This window comes from Stegastes partitus, unplaced genomic scaffold (assembly GCF_000690725.1).
Source record: "Stegastes partitus isolate 25-593 unplaced genomic scaffold, Stegastes_partitus-1.0.2 Scaffold336, whole genome shotgun sequence".
Lineage (NCBI taxonomy): Eukaryota > Metazoa > Chordata > Actinopteri > Pomacentridae > Stegastes > Stegastes partitus.
In genome coordinates this window covers 323840-335116 of record NW_007578067.1, presented here as the reverse complement: position 1 = coordinate 335116, position 11277 = coordinate 323840, and the positions used below count along the sequence as shown (strand labels likewise).

Below are 11277 nucleotides of genomic sequence, written 5' to 3'. Positions count from 1 at the left end.
TGGCAGGTTTATACCCTCAGTCTACATCCAGTAAGTCAGAATTGGTGAAGCCTATTGTAGGGGTATAACTTTGAAGTCCTTGATAACAGATGCTGAATTGTTCACCACTTCTGAAGCAAAGTTTTGAGTTTTTGAACCCTGCTCAGCAAAAACAGGAAAAAGGAATCATCTAATTGGAAAAAAAAAACAGTTGGGAACACAAACAATGAGGTCTGAGCATCAACCGGATCAGAACAAACTACAGGAACTTCAATCTTAAGATCTTAAAGGTTCTAGAATTTGTGAACAACCACCAATCCTCCACATGTTTAATGGAAGATATAGGATCTTGTATGTTGAAACAGCAACACGTCAGACATGGAAAACCTTCTCACAACACTGAAGATAGATTCTCTGCACCAAAAGCCTGATTTGAACTCACCCTGGCCAGGCTGACTCCACCAGGGACCTTGTAGGGGACGTACTTCCTGTAGATGTGTCCGACTCGGGAGCAGGGGATGTCCTCCATCCGACCGCCGCACATCCACACCTGCAGAAACACAGCGACGGAGAGCACATCAGAGAATCACTGCCGTTTGTGCAGTCGAATACTGTAAATATCAAATGAGCCGACGAGGTCAACAAAATCAGAGAGATGAAGCGATGAGACACAGAGTGGGAAGCAACAGAGAGCAGACGAGGTCACAATTTAGAGACCAGATTGAAGCAGTGGGAGGATGAGTTTCAGATGGACATAAGGATTTGTATAGTTCATGCACAGGGTCAAAGAGATGCCGGCCGGGTCACGACACCGAGGAGGGAGGAATAAAACACAGCAAAAAGAAATAAAAGTAAAATGATTCAGAGCGGATCTGCACAGTCGGAGTCGTGTTTACGGTCAGAGAGATTAACATTATCTCAGATTAGGTTTAAGCTTCCGAAATTGCAGATATTAATCCCATTCTGTGAAGTCTGCAGGGGCGATAACGCCGCTCAAAAAGTTCATGTGTTTCTAGATCGCAGCGAGAAAATTACACCGAAGAGAACAAGACGAGTCAATCATGCTTAGCTAAATGACAAAGACTGAAATTGGATTTGTTATGCCGCTTAGGGGAAGCAGAGCCACCTTTCAAGTCTGCAGCTCGTGTGTATTTGGAAATCTAAAGCCAGAGTTTGGATGATGCATCACTTTAAACTTAATGAGAAGAGTCTGAGGTCAAAAGGTCGACGTCTGAGCGAGCGCTGTTGGATTATGGATGAGTTTTTTTTTCCAAGCTGCATATTTAGAGTTCATTCTTTCAGGACCTAGAGCAGCACTTATCTGGGCTCCGTTGGCCTCAACTAACTTTTCAGCAGCAGAACTCTTTGGAAGTGTGAAGTAGCTCAGGTTAGCTGTATGTGTAGAGCTTCACGCTGTTTCCATCTGCCTCCGTGTAAGGCATTTACTGCAAGTATAACATCACAGGTGACCACTTGGTGACTCACCACAGTGGCGAACAGATTTTAAACTGCTCTGGACAATGTTTGAGTAATTTTTGGACAATTTTGGACTAATTTTGGACAACCTTTTGTCATTTTAGAAAGGTTTCAAGTTACTTAGCACATTATTGTTTGTGAAGACTTTCCAATAACTCTTAACTTTTTACGACAGAATGATTGAAATGCAACCTACCATCAAGCATGGAGGTGGCAGCATCATGCTCTGGGTGCTTTACACAAAGTAAATGGAACAATGAAGAAGGAGGATTACCTCCAAATTCTTCAGGGAAACCTAAAACCATCAGCAGAAGGTTGATCTTGGACACAGTTGGATATTTCAACAAGACAATGAGCCCAAACACACATCAAAGTGGTGAAGAAATGGTTCAATCAGGCTGGAATGAAGGTTCTAGACTGGTCTCCCCAAAGTCTTGACTGAAACCATCAAGAACCGGTGGACTGATGAAACAAGTCTGAGTCAGAAAGACAACAAGTTCAGTTGAACTGCACAGATTCTGTCCAGAGGAGTCAAAGATGAACCAGAAGCTGGTGGATGGAAACCAGAAGAACCCAACTGAGGTGAAAATGACGATGGAACCTTTACACAATCTAGCATTCGACCCAGAAGACCTTAGAAATTGTATGACAGAACATAAATGCATTACTGTTTTTTGTGACAAACACGCATGTGTTCCAATGGTTCCTTTATATAAAACTCAGACTTCTAGGAGCCATTAGAAAGTGAAGGCTGCTGTGAAATTTATGGTCTTTATAAGTGCATGAAAACCTTTGTCTACATCCGTCTACCTGACAGAGGAGGTCTCTCATGACTCTATGATAAGATCCAAACCAAGTCACACTTTCCGTGACCTCTCCTGAAACCTCACCGTCCTCCACATCCTCCCAAACCTTAAAATCAACTCCTACTTCTGTCGTGACCAGAACCTCTGAGCTCTATTCTGAAAAAAACCCCAACAAACATCTATGATATAACCAACTTCGTTTGAGCCACACAAAGCTGTTACGTTCCAAACAAGTTTCCACTTCAAATATTTTCATCTAGAATAACCTGCAAACCCCTAACAGGTTGGATTTCAGGCTTTTTTCTCAGAGAAAGCGGCCTGATGATGTCGGTCAGCTAATTTCCAGCCGGTCTGCTGGTGTTCTGATTCTGCAGCCTGGACATCAGCTGGCTGCTATTTCAATTCAATTACTGCTTGTCAAGTTTGCTGCGGCGCTCCAGCTTGGACAAACAGAATCGGGGGAAATAAGAGATTGAACGGAGCCCGTGGACGAGGCGCCGTGGGGAAGCTCTGACCCGCTGCTCTGATCCCTTCCATCCTCTTCATCCTCTGCACCGAAACACTCGAGCTTAATAACGGCGGCTCCGAGCTGCGGGAGGATCAAGAGCTCGAGTTCAGCGTCAGTCAGATTAAATTAAAAGTCTTATCACTCACCTCTAACACACAACCTCTGCAATCCGCTCACCTCGCAACACTAAAACCACCGTCGTCTCCTTCAGAGGAACTTGTCCTCGGCGTACGAACAAAAAAGGAAAGGTGGCATGTTTTTGCATAAATGTGCAGCTCTGGTGTTGCAGGTTTCACTGGATCAAGTAGAGGCACGCACAATATGCAGCTGTGCACTACAGAAATTAAATATGCAAGACAATAGAGGGAAAAAAATGGAATTAATATAAAAATAATTCTTGTTTTTCCACATGGTAACTAAATACAGTCAGCATAAAGAAGATTTTACCCAAAAATAATTTAAGGAAGCTAATCCCGACGCCTAATTAAATGCCTTTAAAAACCTTTTAAGTTGCAAATATTGACATAATAACGTTGCGTCAGCTTCACATCGACTCAAATTTCTGCGTTAATTGAACTAAATTGGCTTCATAACTTTTCTTTACCTTAAATTCAGGATTTTTTCTTAAAAAGTTCATTGAAACGGATACTTAACAAATCAGTGCCTAAACTCAGCTTTTAGACGATTAATTAAAAACATCTTTGACCTATAAGGTAACATGATATCATTACACGTTGAAACACTGATGCTGCGTTAAAACGACGTAAGTGTAAATGTCCGACGTGAAGGAAAAGCATAAAAGCAAGTTTGTTTCATAAATCTAAATGCAAAATAAATAACGCTGACTGTGTGTAGGAGCTTTTTGAGCGCCACTGGAGCGATGAACACACGTCTGGATGGCGAAAAGCTAAAAATGCAAACCTGGATGAAAGCGAAGCAGCCCTGAACTTATTTGAACAAATCAGCATTGCAAATGTTCCTTAAAGAGCTTTGAAGTCTTTTCATTTAAGGGACAAAGAGCACCGGGGACGAAAGGCAGCAGCACAGCGAGACGTCGGAACTCAGGGTCCTGCATAAGTTCTGCACAAATTAACGAATGAACATGTTCCCGATCCTCACATGTGATGCTCTTTCATGTTCCGTTCTGTTATTGTGGCGACTGCAGGATCACGACAAGTTTCCTTTTCGACTCGACCAATTACCCAACAACGCTGATTGCGCGGTTACTTGTCAGATGGACGGCGTCTGTTTCAGAGGAGCAAACATCTTTTGCTGCACATTTAAATTCAGGAGGGATTTTAACAAGCGCAGGAATCAGAGCTCAGCCGGCTCGACATCTGATATCCGAGCTTCAGAAAACTCACTGTCGAGTCAAATGGCAGCTGGTCCATAGTTTAGAGATGTGAGCTCAACTATTACTTTGTCTGTTTCCGTCTCCTCTTGGCTGGAAAACAAACCGAAGCTGCTCGGTTGCTGCGAAGCGTCTGACTCAACACAACATTAGAATAGATTTGAACTAAACCTGCTCCATTATTACAACATTACAAGCTGGAATGAAGCTTCAAAATTAAACCATGTCATGTTTTTTTTATCTTTTCTGGCTGAAATGTATTAAAGCCTCTGAATTTTATGCAATATTTCTCACATTTTTACTCACTGTGGCTCATTTTTCATGCCATATTGGGCATAATGGCGGATATTTTCTACCGAATTGTCTACAAACACAAAATGAGGCTTTACTTGGCTTAAAACCGACAGTACCCACAAGTCCAAGGCAAAGTTAGTCTGTAAAAGCAAAAAAAACCCCAATGCAACAGCGAGATTACAGTTTGTAGATGCACACAGGGACAAAGCGCTTCATTAGTGGAGACATGTCCTGTGGTCTGATGGAACTAAACCTGAACTGTTTGACCATAATGACCGTCGTTACATTTGGAGGAAAAAGGGGGAAGCTTGAAGCCTGAGAACACCATCCCAACTGTGAAGCACGGGGGTGGCAGCATCATGTTGTGGAGGTGCAGGAGGGACTGGTGCACTTCACAAAGTCGATGGCATCATGAGGAAGCAATTTAAAGTCCTGCACCTCTTTGGAAACAGAACAACGATGACGAGATAGAGAAGGAAAATAAAAGACGTCTTTTGTAGGACGCAGTTGTGACTCTGTAGAAGGATGTTCCACCATGCTGGATGTATCGTCCAACAACTGGCTGTTCACTGTTTCTGAGCTGTGCTGCATTTATTTATTGATCCAGTTTGTTAAAACATGGAAAAGCAGCAAATATTTACATTCAGAAGCTGTAACTGGAGGGGTTTGGAACTTTTGCTTAAAAAGAACTGAGTTAAATGATTAATCAGTTGCACGACTTGCTGCAGATCAACTATCTGGACAAAAATCTCTTTTTGGCTTCAGTGAAAGTTCAGAGTTTTTGGGGGGATTTGTTGGGTTTTTATGCTGTCAGGTCTTCCAGTGTAAATTTGCAAAACACTGTAAATTATATTTAGGAAATTACTTTTTATATTTCTGTCACAAAAATGGAAAAATGTTGGACATTTAAGTTAATTTACCAAATTTAAGTGGCTAAAGCTTCTACAAATACAGGAAAAAAAAGGTTTCTCTACACACTACAGATATTTATACGACTACTACTACTTTCATACTTGTGCCATACATCTCTCAGTTTTTCTCATCTGACTGTTGGTCTTAGTTGCGTCACTCAAGACTTTCGAAGTTTCACCGAAGCTTCCAGAATTTTTAGTTTTTCACAGAATCCGTTTAATGCAAAAGCTTTGATTTTTGGCGAATTTTTATATGAGACATAGAAAAAATAAGATTTTGATGAAACACTGCGATTTTAAGCTTAGATTTTTCAGTTTCACCAAAAAAGGTTGAGTTGAATGTTGGTGTTTTTACAGTTTCTGGCTCTGATAAATGGCATAAATGTGGTGATTTTTAAAAAGACAACACGCCTCTGGTGGGTTTTCAGGATCAATGAGCTGACATGAATTTAATAAGCTCCACATTCTTCACCAAGCGGGGTCTCCGTCTCCTCCTCCAAAACGACACAGTGAAGCATTTCGACCTGGTCACGGCATGTAGCAGCTCTGATGCACCACATATGTGCTGAATCAGAATCAATGAGCAATAAGCAACAGAGCGGTTCTGCATTAATGTGAAGGAGAAGCAGGAAGTAAAATCAATTCCGACAGTAAATTAGATTCTTTTTTTTTTTTTATTACAAACAACAGAGCTGCTGATCTGGAAGCTTCCCTCCGAGGAACAATTGCAGTCGTATCACACTGCAGCATGTGTCCAATCAAATCAGACCAGCCAGCGCTGCTCTTTGTGCTTAATTGAGTGAGACGACAAAAGTCCTTCCTCGTTCGAAGCAGAATTCAATTACCGCGACAGGAGGGTTTTTGTCCGTCCGGAGCCCGAGAGGAGATGTTTGTGAGCGCTCCTGCGGCCGAGTCAACGACGGTTACAGCCGGACAAAAACACTAATCTAATCCCCAATCCTGACTTTGAGTAATGTGGAGAGCCGACGACGCAACGGATCTGGATCAAGAGCTGAAGCCGTAAATGAGAAAGGAGTCGTGGAGCTGTGGATGAAGAAAACATCCAGAGAAAAACAACCAAATTCTTTGAAGGCAGTTAAATGTCAAAATATGATAATGGGATGTTAAAAGTGTTGAAACTCCCGACAAATGAAACTGCACAGCGGGAAGGACGATAGAAATGTCTTTAGAGAACTGCTTAATTTACTGTAATTACAAGAACAAAACATGTTTCTCCCAAAGATATTCAACCCAAGATGAAGAAATGCTGTACTGCTAGTGTTAGCGTAATGCTGCGCTGTAACGAGACTGGAAAAGACTCGTAAAATCCTGCAGTTAAAAACAAAACTAGCCCTCATTTTGGTAGTATCAAGACTTTTCTGTGAGTTTTGGGTATTCACTTCTGCTCTCTGTCGCCATATTGGGCGTAATGACGGATATTTTCTACCGGATTGTCTAAAAGAAGAACCGCGAGTCCAAAGCAAAGTTTGTCTGCAATAGCAAAACAAACAAACAAAAAAATGACACAACCTCAAAAAAAAAAAAAAAAAAAAAGCCAGATTACAGTTTGTACATCCACACCGGGACAAAGACCTTCATTTGTGGAGACATGCAAGAAGCTTGTAAGCCTGAGAACACCATCCCAACTGTGAAGCACGGGGGTGGCAGCATCATGTGGTGGGGTGTTGTGCTGCAGGAGGGACTGGTGGACTTCACACAATAGATAGCATCATGAAGAAAGAACATTATGTGGAAATACTGAAACAACATCTCAAGACATCAGCCAGGAAGCTAAAGCTTGGGCACTAATGGGTCTTCATGGACAATGGCCCAAAGCAGACCACCAGATTAGTTACAGAGAGGCTTCAGGACAACAGAGTCAGTGTTCTGGAGTGGCCATCACAAAGCCCTGATCTCAATCCTGGAGAACATTTGTGGAGCAAGACGGCCAACAAACCGGACTCAGTTCCACCAGTTCAAGAGGAATGGGCCAGAACTCATCCAACTATTGTGAGACGCTTGTGGAAGGAAACCCACACCGTTGGACCCAAGTCATACAGTTTAAAGGCAACGCTACCAAATACTAAGGAAATGAATGTAAACCTCTGACTGAAGAAAGTCATAAAAGCTCCTCTCATATGTTCAGTCTGGCGTCATATCAAACTGAGACGTTTGCGATCAAGACAGTAACGGTTTTGTACTCGTGTGTTCACACTGTTTATTCAATAGTTTGACATATTTGGACGCAGTCGCCGTAAAACATGGCAGTAAAAAACTCTCCTCTCAGGATTCCAGTCAGCGCCTCTGCAGAGGTAAAAGCCATCGATTATTTTCCACACCGAGTGAGTCTCTGTGTTTGGTTTGGTGCCGTTACCTTGAAGGAGATCTCATACTGTTCTCCTCCCCAGATCTCCAGACCCGTGTCGTATCCTCCCAGCTCCCAGAACCACTTCCTGTCCACGGCGAAGAGCCCGCCAGCCATCACCGGTGACCTGGAAAAGGAAAAAAAAAAAATCACACAACTGCAAACAAAAATAAACTCTAAAGAACGTCAGTGAGTTCATTGAAAGTCTTTAAATCGAGAACAAGACGAGACGAGTCGCTTCTATTTATATATTTGACATTTGTTATATTTTATAGTGACTCCTCTGCAGCATCACTGACACATTCACTTCACACAACTATGATTTTAAAACATCTTGCAATCAAAATATAAGATTTTATAGCAAATAGTGTAGCAGAGCCACTTAAAATGACAAATTCAGACACAGTCCTGTGTCTCTGATTTAACCCTATATTTAACCCTTTTACATTTTTTCTTGGTTGTCTGAGCATCAGCCATATCTGCAGTATCCTTTCTTTTCCCCAGAACAGTCCAGATCTTCCACTGTTCAATGATAAAACTCCCTGACTTTTCATTTCCCCCTTTTATATCAGAGAACGTTTTAGCATCTTCCCAAAAAATCCCAGAAAGAGAGTTTATCTTATCTCATATGAATATGTGCTAAATGTGAGTAAATGCAATTATTACATTCAGTAAAGTGTTCTCGTACATTAGCCGGCTTGTAGAAGCGTTTAAAAAAACAACTGATGAATCAACAAGCATTGCCTGAAAGTTCGGGTGTTTAATTTGATATGAGGTCGCAGAAAGATAAAGAGAGGATGAGAAATGTGAAAACAGATGAAGGAATTTTATAGAACAAATATGGAGCTAGCATAAACGCACATAGCGCCGGCTTACGTGTTGAAAACAAGGAAAAATAAAATAAATGTGTTACAACAGCTATAAATGCGAGGAATCAAGGGAAGCTATTTTTGAGGAGACTGGATTAATTCCACATGTGAGTCCATATTCGCCCCCAGAAGTGTGTTTTTCATGTTCCTGAGTGTTTAGAAACTCTGCACCAGTGTGCAAAACCAAAAAAAAAAAAAAACCCAATTAACCCATCTGAACCACCGACTGGTTTGACAAGCTCAGCGGTGCCAAACAACATAATGGCGCCGGGCTCCGGGTGCAGTGGGAGCTCGTCCCTGCATGGAAGCCGGTGGAATCGTATCGAACGGCTTCTCATCAGGACTCCAGAGTCCACTGCGAGAAAACAGCAGGAGCACACAGACAAAGTTTCAGTCCAGAGGTTAGATTCTGGCTACTGAACTACGAAACAATGTGAGACAGACGGAGATCTTCGGACCAAACAGAGCCGCCGTGTCCTTCCTCTGACTGGAACAGCTTCCTCGTGTTTATATCCTCTGAAGATAGACATGGACTTATTTTACAATCCAGTGTGCTCGATTCAAACAAAGGTATACGGAGAGACGGAGGCTGGAGTTCAAAAATACACGTTTCAGCCAATAAATCCGCTGTTTGTCAGCGAGACTTTAACATCAGGAGGCAGGTTCATGAGGAAAATATACAAATAAATAAAGTAAAAGTACACGTAGAAACTCATGATTCTGTCTCCCATCAAAGCCCCGTGCATGTTTAGTTTGTGTTTTCAGCACACGTCTGCACAAATAATTGTTTTAACTGATTGGTATCGACTCTAAAGTAGCTCCACCTTCAACAAACATTCTACCTGGGAAGCTATTTTGAGAGTTTAATATCTCCAGAAATGTAACTTCTACAGCCATGAAATCTAGTTTGGACGGAGACAAAATTGCTTGCAGGAGATTGAAATAATTAAACGGCTCCAGCTGAGGCCAAATTTTAAATTACTGGCCCTTTAAAATGGAATAAATACGAGACATTTTCAAAAAAGGATGATATTGAAGCCCCAGGAAGTTCCTGTAAGTGTATATATGGATGTATTCTTTTTTCTTTTAACGAAAAAGACAGACTTAGGTCAACATTTCACCAACTTTGACATCAGGGATGTTAATCTTCTATCACGTCCTCATCAATAATCAACAGTGTCATTAGTTAGTAATCAATTAGCTTAAAACACAAACTGAGCACAGTTGACATCTGTCCTGTGCTAATGTCGCTATTTTAGTCAACAGAAACATGACTTAAGCTGCAAAGGCATCTGATCAATATGTCAGAGGGATTGACAGCTGATCCCAGTTTGTCTTAGACCTTGTCCACACGTAGCAGGGTTTCAATAAAACCGAATATCCTCCCCCCCTACACACCACCTCGTTTTTAGAAAAAAAATTCATTCACACCTAAACACATAAATGTGTTGGTAAGCACAATCATAAGCATGCCAAAATCCTATCCAATCAGAGTGAGCTTCCGTCTCTTGACATCATAAAGTAACCGTCCTTAACGTCGTCCTTCGCCTGTGTTCTTATACGTGGAGCAGTATCTGGGCCTGGACAAGAGACGACTCCAACACAGTTCTGAGGGCGTCCACACTGTTTCCACATATAAACACAGGTCGCGTATGTGACGTAAGAACATACTTTGTCGCAGGCAGAGATGTTTCGAAACCTAAAACCCCGGTTATTGACGTCCACGTGCAGACACATAATTGACAAAGCTTCACTTTGGTCGGGGCTTTTTGAAAGAACCGTTTTTAATGCCGTAAATATGCGCCTTTGTGTGGATGACAGGCCAAGTCATAGAAAAATATCTTTGTTTTGTGAGATACTCTGCTATGTGTGGACAGGGCCGAAAACACCTGAGCTCTGGTTGGCGCTCATTAACCTCCTCAGAGTCTCTGTCATGGTCCCGTTGCTGCTAAACTCCCACAATGCTCTCTGCTGCCAACATAAACTGCCTGTAGTCTGAGTGACGCCTCCTCCACCTCCTGGTGGAACAACCAGGTACTACAGCTGGTCTACGATGCATTTACTGACATCATGTAGAGAATACAGGTGTTCTCCGTCTTTTAGAGCTCGTGGAGCCTCGGTACATGCTAACGTCTAAACGCTACACTTCATCAGTGTTCTACTGAAGCTTTACAACAAGGTTCCTGACCATCTACAGAACATTAAGGAACGGCTTAAATGCAGAAATACAGTTTTTAAAAACTTTTTCTATATACATTGGATTGACACAGATAATTTTGCTGTAATTGAAGTGTGCATAATACTAAATAAAATATAAATATACAAAATATTAAATTACTGGGATCTGATCAGGAGGAAAACAATCACATTTTTTCACGTTTCCAAGCAGCACGTAATAATAAATTCTAATGACATTATTACTAAACTTTTTTTTTAAAGGTTGGAAATGGCATAATAATAGATCAATAGATAGATTTAATCCCCTTGGGTAAATTCAAGATAATGTTAGATAACAAAGAGTTAACGATATTAATATTACCTGTAATTTAAGTTCAAATTTGTGCATTAATTGTTGTAAAACTAAAATTTAATTCACGTAACTTGATGAAAGTGACTCGATAGCTGGTGGCTTTAGATCTAAAATGCTTCTGATTGTAGAGGAAAAGCTAAGTCAGCTAACTCAATTTGGTTGAACATATTGTTACTAGAAGTTTTCAT

The 11277-nt window shown here is 41.4% G+C and overlaps 1 protein-coding gene across 1 annotated transcript in view; it reads right to left on the bottom strand.

Annotated features, from left to right (window-relative positions):
* LOC103358844 (polypeptide N-acetylgalactosaminyltransferase 10-like) overlaps nucleotides 1-11277 on the bottom strand; it is a 123612-nt gene that overhangs the window by 17605 nt on the left and 94730 nt on the right. Inside the window, exons 7-8 of the mRNA XM_008283984.1 lie at nucleotides 7700-7817; nucleotides 422-529 (exon numbers count right to left, since the gene is read on the bottom strand). Coding sequence (XP_008282206.1) covers nucleotides 422-529; nucleotides 7700-7817 — 226 coding nt within the window. The remainder of the gene's footprint in view (nucleotides 1-421; nucleotides 530-7699; nucleotides 7818-11277) is intronic.